Raw genomic sequence first — 22,141 nt, forward strand, 5'->3', positions numbered from 1 at the left:
ATCAGTCAGTTAAGCGTCCGACTTCAGCTCAGGTCATGATCTCACAGTTCGTGGGTTCGAGCCCCACATCGGGTTCTGTGCTGGCAGCTCAGAGCCTGGAACCTGTTTCAGATTCTGTCTATCCCTCTCTCTCTCTCTCTGCCCTTCTCCTGCTTGTGCTCTTCTTGGTCTCAATAATAAACAAACTAAGAAAACTTTTTTAAAAACTTAAAAAAAGTTTCAAATGTCCAATTTCTAAGCAAAAACTTTAATATTTTAAGAAGATATACTATTTTGCCACAAAAAACAAGTTAACAAGTCTATATACAAGACATATACAACACTGTATATGCCAATATACATCGTATTGCCAATATAAACTGAAATCAATCCTAAAAGCATACTATGCCATATAAACTAGATGCATACTGATACCAGACATGCTAAATGTGGGAAATAAGACTGTTTCCTAGAATTAATAGATACATTCATTATTCATTAAAATTAATGTACTCTCAAAATCATTATTACTCAAAGTACAGTATACCAACTGACTGGTTGTCATAAAGGAGATTTGTCAATATAAAATCCAACCAAACCATTCAGTTTAGCTGTCATTTTTTCCAAAGGAAATCTTTCTCAAAGGTAATAATTATCAACTTATATTCTAACACAACTTTCTTATTAATCAACTGGGGCACCAGTCTGGTGGTATATATCCCAAAGCAGGCTTAAAAGTTGAATGAATTCAAAACCTCATTTAATTTATGGACTCTCAGCCCTCTGTCTACACGCTAATAGTTTGTCCTCCATTACAGGAAGTGAATCAAAGGAATTAATTTTTCCCATTTCCCAATAACTGCCTATTTTTTAATATACATTCAAGTGATATATGGCCACTATCAATTACTTCTAAAATATTAAAAGGAACCTATTATTACCTTTTCGATATGACCTGAGCTAATAACTTAGTTACATACAACTTATTAGCAGTGAAACTAGAATTTCAAATCAGATCTGGTTCCAAGGCTGGTGCCAACTTTTTTTACTCTTTTATAAATAAAAACCATTGAAATTGATGAAGTAACTTTATTATTTAGGAGTTCTAGAGTATTTATTTCAGTGGTTTGAAAAGCAACCAACAGGACTTATTTAACACGACTTTTGTGTTGCTCAAAAATATTCTTTAATATTTTTTCAGTGTTTATTTTTGAGAGACAGTGAGCAGGGGAGGGTCAGAGAGAGAGACACAGAATCTGAAGCAGGCTCTAGTTTCTAAGCTGTCAGTCAGCACAGAGCCCAACACAGGGCTTGAACTCACAAACTGTGAGATCATGACCTAAGCCAAAGTCAGACGACCAACCAACCGGGCCACCCAGACGCCCCTCAAAAGTATTCTTTAAATTCTATATTCTCCATTAAAAAGAACTAGGCTATCAAAGCAGTGACAGATATAACTGTTTCTTAATAAATAGATACTGATAAAGAATTATACGGGGCACCTGGGTGGTCAGTCGGTTAAGCGTTGGGACTTTTGCTCAGGTCATGATCTCATGGTTTGTGGGTTTGAGCCCCGCGTCGGGCTCTGTGCTGACAGCTAGCTTAGAGCCTGAAGCCTGTCTCAGATTCTGTATCTCCCTCCCTCTCTGACCCTCCCCTGCTCAGGCTGTCTCTCTCTCTCAGAAATAAATAAAACATTAAAAATTAAAAAAGAAAAAAGAATCCTAAATATATTTTCATAATAAAATAATACATACCAATTTTTCCACATTTACTGAATTATTAGTAATGGTAATTTCATTTCCCAAAGACAATACTCTAAGTACCAGCAAAAAGGAACAAAAGACATTTTAAACAGAAGATTTTCTCAAAATTAGTTTGAAACAGCTTACCTTCAAAAAATGCGAACTAATGGCTGTTCAAACTACTCTTAACATTTTATAAAACCTTATATAAGTGTGCATTATAAAACAAAAATACTAACATTTATTAAAAATGTCAAAATCACCCCATTTGAAAGAAGCAACAAATATACTCTCAAACACTTCTATCCTCAACTAATAATTCACCACAAATCCATAAAATTCTAGACCAAGGTCTCAGGTCTTCTATGAAGTTTTTTCAAAACTTGAATTAGAACAGAATGTGGCCACCTGAATGGCTTGGTTGGTTAAGCAACTGACATGGCTCATGTCATGATCTCAGTTTGTGAGTTCAAGCCCCATGTCAGGCTCTGTGCTGACAGAGGAGAGCCTGCTTGGGATTCACTCTCACCCCCTCTCAAAAATAAACTTAGAGGCACCTAGGTGGCTCAGTCAGTTAAGTGTCCGACTTTAGTTCAAGTCATGATCTCATGGTTCATGGGTTCAAATCTCCTGTGGGGTTCTGTGCTGGCAGCTCAGAGGCTGGAGACTGTTTCGGATTCTGTGTCTCCCTCTCTCTCTCTGCACCTCCCCCCCATGCTCATCTCTGTCTCAAAAATAAACTATAATATGGGGCACCTGGGTGGCTTAGTCGGTTAAGCGTCCGACTTTCGCTTAGGTCATGATCTCGCGGTTTGTGGGTTCGAGCCCCGCGTCGGGCTCTGTGCTGACTGCCAGCTCAGAGCCTGGAGCCTGTTTCAGAGTCTGTGACTCCCTCTCTCTCTGACCCTCCCCTGCTCACACTGTTTCTCTCTCTCTCCTAGAAATAAATAAAACATTAAAAAAAAAAAAAAAACTATAATAAAAATAAAAAACCCACAAAAACCAGAATATGGTTAAAATTACTTTTATAAAAGTAACCAAAACAAAGTTAAAACAAAAACCAAAACACCTGCTCTGAGAACATCTAACCCAGTAATTTATGATTATATAATAGGTTTCTTGCACCGCTAATCCAATTCCCAACCAAGAAAAAAAAATTACCTGTGATGCTTGTACTATGATTGGCACTCCTAAAACTCGTTGGCCAGTTAATCCTATTGCTAGAGGCACCGAGCTAACATCGACAAACTCCACATATGCAATTCCTTTGGAACGTCTTGAATTTCTATCAGAAATCATTCTCACATCTCGAACCTAAAAAGAAAACACACACTTAATACAAGGTTCTCTTTATGCAATCATCCACTATAAACCATTAAAAACTTTTTTTTTTTTACTGATAACGTGGTTTCACTTACTTTTAAATAATCTCTATGCCCAACGTGGTGCAAGAACTTATGACCCTGAAGATTACGAGTCACATACTCTTCTAGACTAAGTCACCCAAGGACCCTTCCCCCCATAAATTTTTTTTAAATAAGTAAACTTGTTGGTCCACTTTAACTTCTGATGAACACGTGATAACGGTTATCAATTCCAACACTATTAACTTTCAAGTGAGGCAGAACAGAAATGCTACCCAAGAAATTCCTTAAGTGAATTCTACTAAATGAAAGATTTGATGTTTAAATGTTCTCTAGTTCAACCTAACATATCAACGATATTAATATTTTTTTCTGTTGGGGCACCTGGATGGCTAAGTTGGTTCAGTGGCTGATTCTTGATTTTAGCTCAGCTCATAATCCCAGGGTTGGGGGCTTGAGCCCTGCATTGGGGATCAGAACAGAGTATGGAACCTACTTAAGATTCTCTCTCCTTCTGCCCCTCTCTCTGGCCAGTGCTTTCTAAAAAAGTAAAAAAAAAAAAAAAAAAAAGGTGTTTGCACTTCTCACGTACTCAACCTCCCTAAATACACTAAAAACTTACCTTTCCAACTGTGGAGAAAAACTCTTCCAAATCCCTTGGCCGAATTCTTGCTGCTAGCTGCATGCAGAAAACTGTCCTTGCATCTCTTTCCTCAGGAGTTAGATTATCAATAGGTTCCCTAAGAGGAATAAAAATTAATTTTATAACTTATGCTCTTAAAATAACTTTTTAAGTTTATTTTCAATAAATAAACTTTAGCAAAAGTAGTTTGTTGTTATTCACAAGCCCATTTTCACTAAATTTATACAAAATATCCATAAAACAATTCAATCTGACTCAATTCCAACAATATGAGTTACTATGATGTTTCTTCTGATGGTTTCTTCTTATACCTTCTTACATGGTATAAGGACAAAAGTCCACTGGCCTAGAAATCTTACAAATAGTAATTTCTGCAGAATAAAAAAAAAAAACTATCAGAAGCCCAAGTTTAGTAAGAGTCACTAAAAATAACTGACTAGCTACAAGTATCAGACTATAGTGGAATGATATATATATATATATGGAATAACGAGCTGGCTGTTTAGTAGATCAATCTTTTAAGATAATACAAATTTAGTATCCAAAAGAATGTGTCTTGATGGTTATAAAAAAGACAGTACCAATAAATCAAAAATGAAAAGCACGAAATTATATAGACAAATTATCAGTAATGGGAATCAACTTAATTATTTTACATATAGCCTTGATAACTGACAGCATTTCTGATCATATGGAGGGAACTAAAGTGCTCGAGTTGAGTAAGAGCAGACGAGATGAAACTTAATTTCATTAATTTTAAGGAACAGAAGTGTCTATTAACATTTATTAGAAAACATCACTAAGAGGTTATGATTCTAAGTGAATCCTTAAAGACATAAACACAAACATGCTCTTTTCCACATTCTGAACATTCTCAGGAAATACTTTTAAAGTATTCCACCTACAAAATTCTGGTACATCTCCTTGAGGAATCAGCTAAATTTAAACATATTCTTATAAAACAGAGGTACAAAGCTACACTGCATCCATAAAATGAGAACTAAAAAGGGATTTTTCTCAGGAAAGTCAAAATTAAAGAGTAAAAAGCTCAGTGTTACAAAAAAGAGCTTTTAAAAATATTAAGGTTTTCATCAAATCTTAAAATTATAATATATCAAATGTAACAAATAATAATCTCAAAGTTAAAAGGTGCCCTTTAAGGGAACTCAGAGAATCAGTAAAGAACAATGCTGCCATATACCAAAATGTTCCTTGAACCAAAATAAATGAAAGTGTGATAGGGAAGTCTTGTATTTATTTAAGAGGAAAATAGACAAACATTTAAAAATGTAAGATTACTGCTTAGAAACAAGTCAACCTAGTTAAAATTTTGGAAATGAAGTACTTTGTCTCAGTAAAGAGAGCCAGATGACAAAACTTGTGATTGTTACAACTGCTTTCCCATGAAGCTACTACAATAAAATTTATTAATTCCAATTTCAATATAATTTGTTAATTTCAAAGACAAGCAAAGTCTATTTAAAATTTTCTATAGCTACCATTAAAATATTTAATTAAAAGTGATTTAAGAGCACATGTAGTGTCTGCACATTAACATAATTACTATTCCATTCTTAATGTGAAATTAAAATGAAAACTTACAAACCCACATCGATTTAACAATGTACCAGTACTACCCATGGAAGCAAGATATAGTACAAATACGGTCCAAATTACTAAACGTTAATTTAACAGTAACATGCTGTAAAAGCTTTATAAAAGCTTAAAGTGCTGAAGAAAAAAAAATTGGGACAACAGCTACCTCACAGGGCTCTTGTCTTTTCTGAATGGACTTTTGCTTCGGGAGCGTCGTCTGCTGCAAAGTTAAAAAGTTTCAGAAATTACCAAAACAAATACACCACATCAGTTCCTTGAAAAACAATTTAAACAATTCAGAAGTATGTTTAAAAACCTTAATTTGATGCTATGAGGCAACCCAATCTTTCCTCGGATGGCACTGTTAAATTTTGGTCCGGAGCTAAAAAGGAAACACAAAATTACACTAGTTACAGGGTTAGGGTCTTGCTAAGATCGCGTTCATGCGCTCTCCAGCAAGTTTAACATTGTTAGGCTGATTCTTTTCCACCTCAGTTATGAAGAGGAAATAGAGACTTTTTCTCTGAACTCTATCCCAGGCAAACTGCTCGTATAGTTATCCATCCTGGACCACTGAGAGGTGCCAAGACCAAAGGTTACAGCCTCAAGATTGTTAAGATTCTAAAAATTCTCTCATTTTCAGTCTATAATTTTTTTAAACGTTTATGAATACATTCCTGAGGTTTAAAGAAAAAGTGAAATTAAGTCACCCTGAACTTCCCTCACACCAGAATAACTGCAGTTAACAATTTGGTGTGTATTTTTGCAGATCCTATCTCAGGAATATATTTTTATGCATGTACATATACAATATTCATCCATGTTTTCTTCTTTGAGGAATGTTTAAAAACAAAGGACTAATTCCTTACATCATGAAACTCCAACTCTTCCATGGAAAAGTGAAGTCTCAGAGACTGCATAAAAGCAGTTTACGTGTCGAAATTCACTTCTTTGTAGCAAAATATTCCATAGTAAACATGTGTATGAAGTTCATATTTCAAAAAATGTTTTATGAACTTGACATAATAAAAGAATGTTTTCAAAAATATTATAAGTAATTATTCTAAGATAGTTTTATCCTAAATCTTTAAACGGCCCAATAGTTTCTGGACCTTTTATTTTTAAAGACCAAACTAACTTAAAGGGACATGTCAGATGTCCCTTAGTGCTCATCCTACTATCATTTTCAGGAAGAGTAACAAAATGAAACAGTGGTTATGTGATCCACATTTGGACTTGTTTGCATGGACTCTATGCATACCTGCAACATGCAAGCAGTTCCACATAAAATTACGTATTAAATGGGTCCTTTGCAATTCACACTAATTACCATAGTTAAGAATATACATTTACTGGATAAATTAAAGATCACATGAAACCAAATGTGAGACCTCACTTTGAAGTCAGACCAGGATTATAGGCTGACCAAATTTTCATCACTCAAGAGAGATAAACCATATTCAGAATTTATTAAGATAATCTTCCCCCATTTTTTATTCTGGCAAAAATGAATATGGTAACTTTTGATAAACTGGACAAAAAACAAAGTACAGCATCTGGAATTAAAACAACACTGTGGTCCTCTTTCAGCTCTTAAAATGCTTATGAGATAAGCAGCTACGAAGAAAGTAGAGGTTCAATCTTTTTAATTTTAAAGGTTAAAGAACCTGAGTCAGAACCCAAAGTCTTACTAACTTTAACAGCTTCAAATAATACTGAAACATTTCATGAATAGCAGTTATGTGGGTCCTTTATTTTCATTCTCTTCTCAATTCAATACTCATTAAGTTTTTCAGTTATTACCTCCTTCTTTAAAAGATGAGAAAACTCAAGCTTGAAGTGTTAAGTTGCACAAGTGAAGAGCCAAATATTTTATCAAGCTGTTGGTCTTTGAATTCCATCTCTAATCATTCAAGTTAAAGTATTAATTTTAAAATAACTCTCACAGTTTACAACAGTATGTTCATTAAGAGTAAAGAATGTTGTAAAGCACTAAGGACTGCTAACTAGATTCAATCTTTGCTTAAGAGTTGTAGGTAGGTTTCTTCCAAACTTATTAATGTAGTTTTTTTAAATGACTGTAATAAAATATTTCCAACTTGTTACATAACCACAGTCAAATTTCCAGTGATTTCAAAGCACTTTTATTAGTCTCTTACTATTTTTAAAAACCTTAAATATAAATGTGATGAGCCCCGCAAGTTGATCATTATAAAGGAGCATACACCAAATTCACAAATGGTCTGTCATTTTAGCTGAAAACAGCCAGACAAGATCATTAACCAATTACATATTTGGCTAATTACATTTATAACTTGCTATCTATTTGAGCTTTAAAATTTTAAACTTATGTTCAGTAAAGAAAATTTGAATAGCTCACACACCTTTAAGCTTTCAAATATTTGGCACTACAGTATCAAGATTTTTAAGCACTGCAGTGCTTTGGTCTAGTTTAGATGGCATACAGTTAAAACAGTTTAGATGGAAAAACAGAAAATCTGGGGCGCCTGGGTGGCTTAGTCGGTTAAGCGTCCGACTTTCACTTGGGTCATGATCTCGCGGTTCGTGGGTTTGGGCCCCGCGTTGGGCTCTGTGCTGACTGCCAGCTCAGAGCCTGGAGCCTCTTTCGGTCTGTGACTCCCTCTCTCTCTGACCCTCCCCTGCTCACACTGTCTCTCTCTCTCTCTCTCCTAGAAATAAATAAAACATTAAAAAAAAAAAAATTAAAAAAAAAAAAAAACCAAAAAAGAAAAACAGAAAATCTGTATGCTTAGTAATAAAGTTATGTATTGGTCCACATGCTGTATTTCTACTATGCTACTCTTTTCAATGCAAATATCCTATCTATTGCTTTTTAACTAATCATATTGACAAATAAAATTTTACACTGCAAATTTTCCGGGTTAAATTGCTTTATGGATACCCAGAGAATGGACTCTCAAACCAATATCATCATAACTATAGTTACATACTAAGGACTTCTGTAGCGGCCTCTGAATCTGCGATCTCGACTTCTTGAGCGGCTTCGTCTCCTTTCTTTGCTTCTGCTTCGCTTCCTTTCACGGCTTTTACTCTTTTTCCTTTCTCTATCTCTACTTCGTTTCCGTTCCTTACTTTTGCTTCTTTTACGTTCATGACTACGACTTCTGCTCTTGCTTTTTTTCCTCCTGAGAAGAAAAAAATTAGCATTATCTTGCTAGCTTAAGCTTACTTCCTTTTATGGTCAGAAATCTTTTTATCTTCTTAAAAATTTATCTTGCTATTTTTACTATGATATGTAATCATACTTAAGGAAAAATAATTCCCAGGTAAGGTAAATAGCACCCCACCTTTGCCTTCTACTACTTAAAAACAGGCAGTCATTTGACAATTATTTGAAAGCAGGGACTGTAACGATCTCTCCTGAAAAGTCAGTTACAACTTTAACAAAGAAATTACTCGCTGGGAGGTAGAAGATCAAAACTTGAACTTTTAAATAAAATTTGGCCAACGTAACTGTCCAACATAAGAGACTTACTGTAATCCACAAGATACAGTAATAAAATAAAAATTACAATGTTACCATTGAAGTAATAGTGGGCCACATACAAAAATTTTCACAAAAACTTAATTTCCCTTACATGAGCCAAATTTGACCCAATTTACAAGTATGAATATAAGTAATTTATACTCTGAAAGGGCCCTACAAGCATCAATATTTTGGTTTTCATGAGAAAATTACAAGTAATGACAAAGGACAATAAAACTAATCCAATAAAACGCATTCTGATATACCTAGATCAGAGCTTTTCGGTTATTTTCTATTCAAAGTTATAACAAGTACACCAGAAAATAGGGAAGATGCCACTTTATACAAGCCTGTGAGGTGCAATCAAAAACAAGGATCAACACCTTTATCAATCTTTATAAAATCTCAAACTCTGAAAAGTAAAAAAGCCAGTCAGCCGTATCTCTTTCTGTCATTTCTGTATTCTTCACAGTATACCACTCTACCACCCACTCATTTCATAATTAAATCTTACCATCTGTACTTCTGTGTCATCACCCAAATTTTAGAGGTGCCTTCAGATATTTCAATATAAATTGAAAGACATTTCAAAATAAACTTATTCCGCTAAAATGTCAATTTGTAGTGGCTAAAAGATCATTAAAACATTTTGACAACTCTACACCATTCTGGAAAATTTAATTAAACTGTTTAGTCCTTATCACAGCAAAGTTAGCACAAGAGCAATTGAAGTCTGCCTCAGAGAACCTGTAAGCAGGTCATCTTAGTGTGCATTGAAAATAGAAAATGAAGACACCCACCTTCTGGAATCTTGAAACCCACACTCCAATCACAAGGAGATGTAGAGCTTTCCAAGGAGGCAGAAACTTTGTCTAAAATTTCAAGATAATCCACCTGACTGTCAGAAATGTATATGCTAGGTAGCACATGACAGAAAATTAGGCTACACTCATTATTTATATAGAAGTCATCAAAGCAATGCCCAGAAGGGCAACAGATAACATTCCGACTCTCTTGCCTGATACACCTGACACTATGTCTTAGCCTTAAGACTTCTGTGAGATCGCTGTAATCAGAAGTCCTACATATAATCAATCAGGGGACAAAGGAAAAAGTAACTCCATCCCCCACAAAAAGGACAAATAAAATTTTGCTCTGCTCCTAGATGGCTCACAAAAGAGAGGCAGCCAACCTCCCAATCTACCTCTTTATTAGGCCCAAAACATCCTCTGCCAAAGGAAAGGACTGGTAAAATGGAGAGCTAACTTCAACTAAAAGTTTTCCTAGAGCTTTTTACAAATGAGTTTCCACCCACATCTGAAGGCAACCCCAGACAGGTAAAAAGACAACATACTAAGACATTCAGAAGCACGATCCTCTTCATAAAAGCCCAGACAAAAATTTAAGAGAGCAGTATACTTCTCCGTAACAAACTGCAGCTTGAAAGAACATAAGTTAACTAAAGAAGGGTTATCAGAATCCACACTAATAGTCAAATCCTGTTACAACTTAAAAGGGACTTTCCAAAGTCTTTAGTGGCAGTGGAATTTTGTACTGAACATCATTGAAGTAAATGGTCCACTGGGCTGGGCCTTTGGACTTTTTGGTTATATGGCCTCTGCTGTAAAGGTGTTTTGCTATAACTGGATTTGACCTCTTCCATGTAAGAAGATCTAAAATTTAAATGCAAAGTACTCTGGAAAATAAGAAAAAAAAATAGAAAAGTCATTTATTCCAAAATTTATAGATAATCCACACACAGTAGCCAATATATTTCAACTGTGTCATTTTATTGTTATCCTTTGAGTAATTCCTAAAGAGCTTAACTGAATGGACGCTGGTTTGGACTTTCCAAAAATGGTTACACTATTCCCATGAAGGCAAGCTCAGGCATACTTTGAGGTCTTGCCAAACTCAGGGGTATAGTTCTTCAGAAAGTAGGCTAATTGATAACCGGTTTGTGTTAATTTTGGTTCCTTTTACACTACCAGAATACAACTGAATGTACAGATTGAAAATCAAAACTATTTTTTAAAAGAAAACATTTACTAGTCAAGTCTCAGTTTCTCAGAATGTGCATTTTCTCACTACCATCCCAATACTCAATTGCTTTTAAGGCAAGTTTTAGTATGAAAAATGCAACATGACACTTTCCTTTGATTCACAGAATGTATGCAGAACACTAAAGAACAGAATGTTGTTTTTGGGTTATAGCTCATCTAACCTTGCATACAAATATTTTCTTCTGAATAACTTTCAAATTAATTTGAAAGACTAATTCTTTAGAAAAATGAATGAAAAGTTCCTGATTGAACAAAAAAGCCATTTATTTAAGCAGTTTAAAAGGAGAGAAGTCTGACAGAACTTGTACATTTAAAATACTAGGTGGTAATTGGAATATTTTAAAAAGACATTCCCTTCAATTGGCTATCCTATAGCCAATGAAAGAAAATTACCCATCTACTCAGTGTCAGAAGACTCTAGATAAAGGTCATAAAGCATCAGCCATGGTGAGCTTGATGCTAAATTTCCTGGATAAGCCTGGTAGCCTCAATGAGCTTAGTTTAGATGCAGGATAAAAGCATAAACTGAAGTTAGAAACAAGGAGTGACATCTGAGAATGGTCGAACTAAGAAAGTCTGTGCCCAAAAGTGCATTGTTCTCATCCTATTGGCACTCAGGGTGAGATCTTTACCCACACCTAGATTAGGTAATTTAAATTTACATGGATAGGCCTTCCTAGTTTTCATTATGAATTGCAGAACTGCGAATTAGAACTATTAATTAGGAAACTGTGACTTTGGTAAAAGGTCTAAAACTAGGCAGCATTAAACCATTCAAAGATTGGTTGATTGCCTCAAACCATAAAAAGACTAAACCCAGTATGATTAATTCCCACAATCTGTTTTGATTAGTGAGGAACTATAACAGATCCTCCACCTAACTTTCGACCAAAATAAAATATGACAGTTTCCACAAATTGCATCATTTTAATTAAATCCATTACTATATTAAATTGTAAGAATAAAACATTGACATAAGAAAGGCTGCACAATCCAAGAATTTTCTCATCTATTTTGTGAAATTCTATCAATCTACTAAAGAAGTGTTGTTGTGAGGATGTTGAGATAGTGTATTATGAAGCACTTGAGCTCTTATTAGAATAAGAGCTCAATAAGCAACTATGTTATCACTTTTTTTTCATTATGTATTATCAGGTCATGTACATTCACAAAATAGGCTACTAAAACAAATGCTTGTAACATGACCAACTGATGCTAAGAATCACTAATTGTAGAGCTGAAAGAAAACTCCAAAAACAGGATCAAACCTTGTAAAGTGGCTCTGGCTTATGCTTTTATTGAAACTTATACTATATTCTATAGCATGTAGCACTGAGCTCCTGTTACGGGTTACTCATTTAACCTAATAACTTATATGAGCAAGCACAACTTAAAAAAACTCCATTCTCACTATTTAAGTATATTTAAGAGTTTAAAAAGCTTAAGCAAACAAAAGCCATGTAAGAAGCACCTAAGAAGTACTTAAGTATACTACAATGTTACTATAAAAAGGGCCTTTAAGCAGCAAGGAGCATAAATAATTCAGTCTGACTCCTTCAGTGATTTAGAACAAATGATATTTTCCATGGCCTGGTTATACCTTTTCTTCTTCCTAACCCATCTTCAGTGGATATGATAGTTTTATTGATAACATATCACCAAAATATTCAGTCAAAGTTAGTAAATTTAAGACAAAAGACAAACTCTTATACAGGAACTCTTATCCAGATTGTCATGGACAGACTTGGATGGGGAAGGTGTCCAAAAGGTCCCTGACACTATATCCTGAAATCTAGGGAAAGAATCCATAGTTTCATATCCTCAAATAGTTTCCTGCCCCAAAAGGTAAAGAACTACTTTTCTAAAAGGAATAAAGAAAAGCTTTTGAAGAGAACTTTTAGTTTGATGCTCAGCCACAGGAACACAACTTAAGATCTCATCACATAAAGGTCCCCTCCCACCTCAGGTCCCTTTTTATAACTTACTTTTTGCTACGTTCTTCATGGCCGTTAGCACTGCTCAACTTGTTCTCATCCTAAGCAGGGTTGATAGAAGAACATCATGAGGACGAAGTGGTAACATTTCAAGTTGTCAAAGGGTAAAGGGAATAGGAATAAGAAAATACAAAACAATTTTAAAACTAATTACTTGCTTATAATTTAACATGGAAGGCTATAAAAAAATTTAGATGGGTATGTGTTTAACCACTTTGTTGCTTACAATTAAGTCATCGTGATACAAAAATAAAAATGCATATTAACATGTTAAATTTTACTTATATATTAGATATTAAGTTATCCAGATTTACAATGTTCAAGTGGTTAAATAGGATTTCTATAAAACATGAATGAAGTCCTGTTTTGAGTTTTATTCCATGTGCTATGGTCCCTTTGGTCAGTACCATGGCTCTATTTCTGCCTAAGCCCCAAGTGGCCATGCTAGCAGCCAGCCACTATCGATTTCCTGTGACCGATGCCATTCCTGAGATCTTCGCCCATTTCCGTTGGAGGGTTGGGACTGTAAGAGCTTGATGCCACCTCTGTCACACATCTCGCCCTGAAGCAAACAGGGATTCACACTGCTTTAGTAATGTTGACTCCCAAGAACCCAAGAAAGTCAATTAATTAATCCACCAGTCCAGCCTAAACATTTCCTACTTCCATACCTGTTTACATGGAATTACATCCATGTTAAACTATGACACAAGAATCTTAACATTAAAATAGAAAGTAGTTCTTCAAGAGTCTAAGCATTACAAAACTACGTACACTATTTAAAGCTAAAAAGAATTCATCCATATTGGTACCACATGGTCGTGCTATACAATCCAAAACAGATGTATTATTTTTAAAAGGTTTAGCGCAATGTTTATTTTTAAAGTTTGATCACATCAGTTATAGACGTTTAAGTGCTAACTTACAAAGCTTACAGTTTGCGACACCAGTGATAATGCATGCATACTGCTATTTTCACCACCAACTGGTGAAAGAATGAAAAGACACTTTACTTTTACTGTGATACTGAAATGGGTCAAAGACTATACTATTAGCCAAAATAATTCCTCTGTAGCTTTTAGTGTGAAATATTATGGCAGGGACTAATTAAAAATAAAATATGGAGAACAGTAAAAACTGTCATCAAGTGACTCTTAAGTTTGTGATACTGTCTCCTTTGGTTTAAAAAAAATTTCTATTCAGGGATCCAAGAATTTTAGTAATTTTTAACTGAGCAGATCATCACCTGCCTGTTTCAATATTTACTATCACCAGTCATACATACATAAAAGAAAATTTAAATCTCACCCATTTCTTCTTGTAAAACTTAAAAGATTTGCTTGCCACAGACTGGTTATGCTTTGTTATTCTTGGACCCCTGCGATTTTCCCAAACCACTACATTCACCTTTTTGCTATACCAAACTGGAGCTGGTAATTCTTAGTTGAGTCATTTTACCTAGGGGACCACGGTACAGCGATAAGTCACTCAATTACTACCTTATGATTGACAGTTCACACTGGAATCAAAGGTGAATTCATGGGAGTAGAGGTGAGATATCGTTAGGCAAGTCTACAAAGAGAGATAGATGGGCATTTATTCATCACGCTGAAGTGAAACTACTGCACAATATTATTACATCAATAGCATATATTTACTTTTGTAAGTTACACGTAATGCATCTCTGATAAGGTAAATCAAGAGGGCTCCGGGGAGGTTAGTTTACATTTCAGCAGTAGTTTCGTGATAATGCTAAATTAAGAAATATATAAACCTCACCGACATGTTTTTTCTCACCTTCTTGTAAGGAGCCTCAAGCATTGCTTCAATATCAATATCGTCTGCCATTTTCTCTAAACGCCTGAAAATAAGAAAGGTAATTCAGTGAATAAACATTTTTCAATTCCGCTCTATTTCCTTCTCACACCCGCAAACTCCCAAAACTTCAAAAAAAAAAAAAAAAAAACACTTCAGAAGCCCTGGGATAACTAACGTGGCAGGATGCACTTTACCAGGGTTGGTAACTAAATCTAAAATGCCTCCAAGACTAAACGCACAGAAATGTATTAGACGTACGATCAAAAAGCAGCCACAACTTACTCCAAAAACAGAACGCGCGCGACTCGAGAGAGAGCGCCTCTTTCCGCGCAAAACCCGCGCTGCCATTTTAGGGGCAAAAAGAAACTCCCTCAGTTGGGAGGGGTTGTGTGCCATGGTAGCGTTCGGCTGGCGCCATGTTGGGAGGTCGCGGCCGGCCCAGGCCTCTAAGGGACCGGTCTCCGTCCGCTCGAGGCCTCCCCGGGTCCCTGCCACCTAAGAACCTGAAATCTACACGACCGGAAAATAAGGGCGCGGTCACCGAAATGGAGCCGATTTCTCGAGAACCTGCACCCCCCCCCCCAACGTTAAAGACAGCCAGAGTGCCCGTCAAAACCAGAAGAAAACTAAACCTCTGAAAAAATAACAATACGCTAGCCGCGACACCTCCTTACCTGTGCGGGCTTTCGGGCCCCTGGGGTGCCTGTATTCGGAAAGATGGGGGCTGCTGCTGCTGCCGCCGCTGTTGCTACTGTTAAGCCGCTAGGCCCAGGCCGCGGTACCACCCAGCCCGAATTTCGGGCTCCGAGGGCGGATAGGCCCGAGCGAATCTAAAAGAAACAATGGGATTAGAAGAGCCCGCGCGGAAGTGCAGGACGGCGGCTTCGGCAGCTCAGGATCCACCCCTGCGACAGCTTCAGCAAGCTCTCTGAAATGGCGGCCGCTGCTTCCCCGTACTCACATCCACCAACACACATACACACACACAAACACACGGGGCCTCACAGAGCCCTCAGCACGGGCTCTCGCGAGAAGTTGCCCCTAGTTCCAGACCGTAGCCTCCGAAATATCGCGAGATGTAAGCATGGCCCGAGCAACCATGGCCCAATCTCGCGCAATGATTGCGCCACAGATATTCCCATCCCCCACTCAGAGAGGCGCCTTTGACACCCCTTCCACCTAGACTTCCGTATCTCGCGAGACCGCGCAAGTAGCTAGAGCAAAGACAGTTGGTACACTTCGTGTCAATCTTTTTAAAAGCTGAACGCTGAATGGGGTTCTGTGGCAGCCTCCTCCCGGTGGCGCCTCCTCAACAGCTCTCTGAAGGTTTCTCTCTTAGAGCTGACTGCCTTTCCCCTCCCCCGGGCTTCCCACCCTGGTGACTGTCAAGGTCGCCATAAGGCAATCTAGTCCATACGGCGATAGAATAAAACAAAAAGCGTTATGTATATGTAGGTTATCTGCCGAGGGTGAAGAAGTGAAAAGCACATGAGAGGGAAGGCGAGAAGAGACCTACAGGGGTAGGGGGCTAGAGGGTAATGGTTGTAGAATAAAAACCAGTTTTTTTTCCGGCATTTTAGAACCAGTGGGCTAGGCACTGCTAACAAAACACACTTGGAAATAGTGGAGAAAGGCAATGAGATGAAAAAAGAAAATGCTTTCCTCGGCAATGGATCAGCTTGTGCTCCGGATTTTATAGTCTGGCCTTTTGTCAGGGTTACTATTGTTTCTTTAAAAAAAAAAAAAAATCCCCCATTTCTCTGGGACTCCTCCTCGCCCCTCAAGCTTCCCAGATACCTCGCTTTACTGTATAAAAGCATCACTTGCTCTTTGGTCAACGATGTGAAAAAGAAGGAGCAGCGGAGAGGTCCTTGGCTATAAGGCTTTCTCTAAGATAAAAATTTTAAAAAATCGAGGAAATAAAGCAAAAAAAATCTTACAGATATGTCTATTAACAGTTCAGTAATTGAGGGTAAGATCTGACATGAGATAACTTGGTTCGTGTAGCTGCTTCAACACCGTGTGACCTTGTAATTGGACAAGTAAATTAATCTCTTACAGCCTATCCTCCATTTCCTCTTGTGAAGAAGGGGGTAGTATAATTACTAGGCTAAGCTTCTTGAGACTGCCCTAGGCCGATAATGCTAACTGAATTCTCCGTACTTGGCCTAGTACCCAGGCAGGGGGACCCTCCATAAATAAAGTCCTAGTGGGACTATAGTGAGGATTACATGAGATAATATCTACAAAGTGCCTGGCAAATATTTCATCCTCAGAAAAGTTAACTTCTATTATTGCTAAACAATTATTTGAAGGGAATGTAGGTGTAAAGGAGCTTTACAATTTTGGTTGACTTTTCACACAGGTGCTTCTCTTAGAGGATTAATAGATTTTTACGTAGTTAGTAATATTCCCTTACTCCTTTCCTGAAAATTCATATCCTCTTAATTTTTTTGTTGAAAATCATCACAAAACATAAAAGCCTAATACATTCAAGCTAACAGAAAAAGTTACTTTTGCCTTCTCTTTTCCCCTTTAGTTTCATTATTGTGACTTTATAATTGTGCAAATATCAAAGCAAAAAGGTGGCTGGCCCCTTATTAATTTTTTTGTTTGAGAGCATGACAGCACAAAATTTGACCTTAACCTCTACACTTATTTGGGAATAGGAAGGTTTTAAGCCTTCAGCCACTTGATTACTGAATATTTTTTAAATTGTTTTCTGTTCAAGGATGACCAGAGTGAAACTGAAATTTTAGAACACAAACACCAGCTGGAAAACTCAGTTTCTAAAACAAATATATTTTTTATGTTTTAAAAGAAGATATCAAAAATGCAATATGCTTTTCATTCACTTTGCAAAACCTCTGGCTCGTGGACTTTCTGTCTGTATAAATTAATTCCCCTTTCATCATTTTATTCTCAAGTCATTGAAGCAGAAGTTCATTGGTTTAAATCATTACCACCATCAAGAATATTATTCTCTTCTAGGGGCACCTGGGTGGCTCAGTCAGTTAAGCGTCCGACTTTGGCTCAGGTCATGATCTCACAGTTGGTGGGTTTGAGCCCCGCGTCGGGCTCTATGCTGACAGTTAGCTCAGAGCCTGGAGCCTGTTTCAGATTCTGTATCTCCCTCTCTCTCTGACCCTCCCCTGCTCATTCTCTCTCTCTCTCAGAAATAAATAAAACATTAAAAAAAAAAGAATATTCTGTTCTGTAACGTGTAGAGAGGAGGACACAGAATAACCAAAAGCTTGGGATACAGAATGTAATAGATACTAATCTTAGAGAATTTGCGACTCTATCTCTTTTTTTAATGTTTGTTTATATTTGAGAGGGAGAGAAAGACAGAGCATGGGTGGGGGAGGGGCAGAGAGCAAGGAGACACAGAATCTGAAACAGGCTTCAGACTCTGAGCTGTCAGCACAGAGCCCAACTCTGGGCCCAAACTTGGGACTGGCAAGATCATGACCTGACCCGTAGTCAGATCCTTAACCAACCTGGGAACCACCCAGGCTCCCCCTAGCATGCAACTCTTCATCTCAGGGTTGTGAGATCAAGCCCCATGTTGGGTATAGAGATTACTTGAAAGTAAAATCTGTTTGGTACCTGGGAGACGGGCTAGATGGGTGAGGGGTACTAAAGAGAGCACTTTTTATGATGAGCATTGGGTGTTGAATATAAGTGATGAATCACTGAATTCTACTCCTGAAACCAATATTGCACTATATGTTAACCAAAATTATAATAGAATATTTTTTTACTACATAAAATCTTTTAAAAATATATATTTTGCCTGGGCACCTGGATGGCTCAGTTAGTTAAGCATCCAACTCTTGGTTTCAGCTCAGGTAATGATTTCATGGTTTGTGAGTTCTAGCCCAAGTCAATCTCCATGCTGACAGTGCAGATGCAGCTTGGGATTCTTTCTGCCCCTCCCACACGCATGTGCCCTAGTGGCGCGATCTCTTTCCCTCTCTATCAAAAATAATTTTAGGGGCGCCTGGGTGGCTCAGTTGTTAAGCATCTGACTTTGGCTAAGGTCATGATCTCATGGTTTGTGAGTTTGAGTCCCATGTCAGGCATCTATGCTGATGGCTGGGAGACTGGAGCCTACTTTGCATTCTGTGTCTTCCTCTCTCTCTGCCTCTCCCCCACTCATACTGTCTCTTTCTCAAAAATGAATAAGCATAAAAATTAAAAATAAAAATAAAAATAATTAACTTTAAAAATATATATATATAGCGCCAATGTGAGTTTTTTGATGTCAATGTATGACTTTTATGGACAGAAAATGCTATTTTGGGGGCACTTGGGTGGCTCAGTCAGTTAAGCATCTGACTTCAGCTCAGGTCATGATCTCGCAGTTAGTGAGTTCAAGCCCAGCTATCTGTGCTGACAGCTCAGAGCCTGGAGCCTGTGTCAGACTCTGTGTCTCCCTCTCTCTCTGCTCCTACCCCACTCACACTTGTCTATCTCACTCTAAAAAATAAACATTAAAAAGTTTTTCAAATGCTATTTTTGATATTTGCATTTTTCAAGTAAATAAAATCTTTTTTAAGGAATAGCAGGTAGAGTTAGTCTTAAAATTTCATAACATTTTCTAATGTAGTCTCCTATACCTTTCCAATTAAAATCACAAATCTCAACTCAATTACTCAATTACACATATTTAATTAGAATCTTAAGTATGCAAAATTCTCTTAAACATTACAACTTAATTATACATACAAAGTATCCGTAGGGTGCCTGGGTGACTCAGTCGGTTAAGCATTTGATTTTGGCTCAGGTCATGATCTCACTGTTCCTGGGATCAAACCCCATGCTAGAGCCCCAAATCCAGCTCTGAGCTGAAAACACAGAGCCTAATTGGGATTCCTCTCTCCTCTCTCTGCCCCTCCTCCATTCACACACACTATAAATAAATAAATAAACTTTAAAAATAAAATTTAGGGGTGCCTGGGTGACTCAGTTGGTTGAGCACCTGACTTCAGCTCAAGTCATGATCTCATAGTTTGTGGGTTTGAGTCCCACATCGGGCTCTGTGCTGACAGCTCAGAGCCTAGAGCTTTCTTCCTTAAGATTCTGTGTCTCGGGGCGCCTGGGTGGCTTAGTCGGTTAAGCGTCCGACTTTCGCTTAGGTCATGATCTCGCGGTTCGTGGGTTCGAGCCCCGCGTCGGGCTCTGTGCTGACTGCCAGCTAGGAGCCTGGAGCCTGTTTCAGTCTGTGACTCCTTCTCTCTCTGACCCTCCCCTGCTCACGCTGTCTCTCTCTCTCTCCCTCCTAGAAATAAAAATAAAACATTAAAAAAAAAAAATTAAAAAAAAAAAAAAAAAGATTCTGTGTCTCCTCTCTCTGCCCTTCCCCTTCCCCTGCTCATGTTCTGTCTGTATCAAAAATAAACATTTAAAATTTTTAAAAGTAAATAAATAAAATAAAATTTTAAAAGGTGTTTCAAAGTATCTCAAAACATAATATTAAAGATTTAAGATATAATATATATATTTAAATTTAAACCTTTCTTTATAAAAATATACCCATAAGAGAAGAATTTTATTATCTCAAAAAATGAGATTGACATCCCAAAAGAATTCATACACTATCTCAGAAGACCAAGGTTCCTTTCTGGCCAGAATTTTTGACCTGGACCAAAGACCATGGTTTCATAGTCTGCCTGATAGATTCTAGCAATATTCTTGAGCCACTGACAGGCACAATGAACCATTTTTTTCTTTCCTAAGTCATTACGACATCAAGAATCTCAAACCTCTTCAAATAGATGGGATGAACTTGCCACCATATGACTTTTGCCTGATTTGGGTGTATGAAACTATCCATCCTACCCCTTAGTACTTGGTTATCTAATCAATCTACTGATTGAATTTGGCATTTGTTTCAAAGGCTTGTCTGTCTACTGGCCATAATGTCAGGGACATTTTAGTGACCTACCCTAAAGGAATGTTCATCAGCTTGAGAATGATTAGTCCTTAAGAGAAGAGGATATTTTTCAGGGGTACATTACTAGCCACTCATTTCATGGACTGAGACTCTCATAATTTTGCTTGGTATCACCAATAAAGAAACCTGTTCCTCAAACAGGATACAGTTCAACTAGATAAGGAAGCAACAACTGATGTTTTTGCCACAGTTTAATATTTCATCACAAAAGTACAATGTTTTAAACTCCCATAGTTAAGGCAATCAAATAAATTAAGGGGCCCTAATGAATAAGATGATAATGCAACCCATTTGTCCATCCCATGGGCAAAAGGATTGCCCAAAACACTATTTTAGCCTAAAAATAAAAATCAAAATATTCAATACACTGTAACAAAATAGAATTTAGAACATTTTTTTGGAGTTTTATCAGTGAAATATGCCATTTACTCATTCATTTGATAAATATTTAGAACTTGGATGGCTGTATGGCTGTCAGTTAAGCATCCAAATTCAGCTCAGGTCATCATCTCACTGCTCCTGATTTAAAGCCCCACATCAGTCTCTGTGCTGACAGTTCAGAGCCTGGAGCCTGCTTCAGATTTTATGCCTCCCTCTCTCCCTGCCCCTCCCCTGCACTCTCTCGCTCCCTCTCTCAAAAATAAAGTTAAAAAAAGTTTTTAATATATATTAAAAAACAAATATTTAGAAGCTTCAATATTTTCAGCACTCTGCAGAATTATTTGTGGGTACAAAATAAAGGAATAATCTCAAGGTGCCCTATTTCAGCTCAGGTCATGCTCTCAGGGTCCTGAGATTGAGCCTTGCGTAGGGCTCCACCCTGAGCATGGAGCCTGCTTAAGATTCTCTCTCTCTGGGGTGCATGGGTGGCTGAGTCAGTGAAGTGTCTAAATTCAGCTCAGGTCATGATCTCATGGTTTGTGGGTTCAAGCCCCGCATCAGACTCTCTGCTATCAGCTCAGAGTCTGCTTTGGTACCTCTGTCCCTCCTCTCTCTCTCTGCCCCTCCCCTGTGCTCTCCTTCTCTCTCCCAAAAGAAAAAAAAATGATTCTCTCCCTCTCTCAAAAAAAAATTTTCCAGTTTAGCTAGGAAACACCTGAAGGAACAAAAATCAATTTCAAGATAGTGTTTTGTATTAAAACTTTACATGAGCTCAATACCTTGAACATCATAGTATTAATAATATCATATATTTTAAAATTTTTTATGTCTTTACTTAATTTTGAGAGACAGAGACAGAGAGCAAGCAGGGGAGGGGCAGAGAGAGAGGGAGACAGAATCTGAAGCAGGTTCCAGGCTCTGACCTGTCAGCACAGAGCCCCACACAGGGCTCGAACCCACAGACTGTGAGATCATGACCTGAGCCAAAGTCAGACACTTAACTGACTGAGTCACCCAGGCACCCCAATAATATCATATTTAAGTGACAATAGCTTATAAACCATTTTCTATACATTATCGCACTTATTCCT

At 37.3% G+C, this 22,141-nt stretch overlaps 1 protein-coding gene across 4 annotated transcripts in view; it reads right to left on the reverse strand.

The window, feature by feature from the left end:
* Window positions 1-15,689, reverse strand: part of RBM39 (RNA binding motif protein 39) — a 33,852-nt gene extending 18,163 nt beyond the window's left edge. For 2 of the 4 annotated variants that reach the window (XM_039227164.1, XM_039227163.1), the window contains exons 1-8: window positions 15,385-15,689; window positions 14,690-14,753; window positions 12,884-12,933; window positions 8,300-8,494; window positions 5,644-5,709; window positions 5,494-5,547; window positions 3,711-3,828; window positions 2,886-3,038 (exon numbers count right to left, since the gene is read on the reverse strand). In XM_039227164.1, coding sequence (XP_039083095.1) covers window positions 2,886-3,038; window positions 3,711-3,828; window positions 5,494-5,547; window positions 5,644-5,709; window positions 8,300-8,494; window positions 12,884-12,933; window positions 14,690-14,740 — 687 coding nt within the window. In that variant the 5' untranslated portion in view covers window positions 14,741-14,753; window positions 15,385-15,689. The remainder of the gene's footprint in view (window positions 1-2,885; window positions 3,039-3,710; window positions 3,829-5,493; window positions 5,548-5,643; window positions 5,710-8,299; window positions 8,495-12,883; window positions 12,934-14,689; window positions 14,754-15,384) is intronic. The other 2 variants (XM_039227166.1, XM_039227165.1) reach the window with 1 other exon arrangement.
* Window positions 15,690-22,141: the final 6,452 nt, after the last annotated feature.

The sequence above is a fragment of the Hyaena hyaena genome, unplaced genomic scaffold (genome assembly GCF_003009895.1).
Source record: "Hyaena hyaena isolate Hyena2069 unplaced genomic scaffold, ASM300989v1 scaffold_25, whole genome shotgun sequence".
NCBI lineage: Eukaryota > Metazoa > Chordata > Mammalia > Carnivora > Hyaenidae > Hyaena > Hyaena hyaena.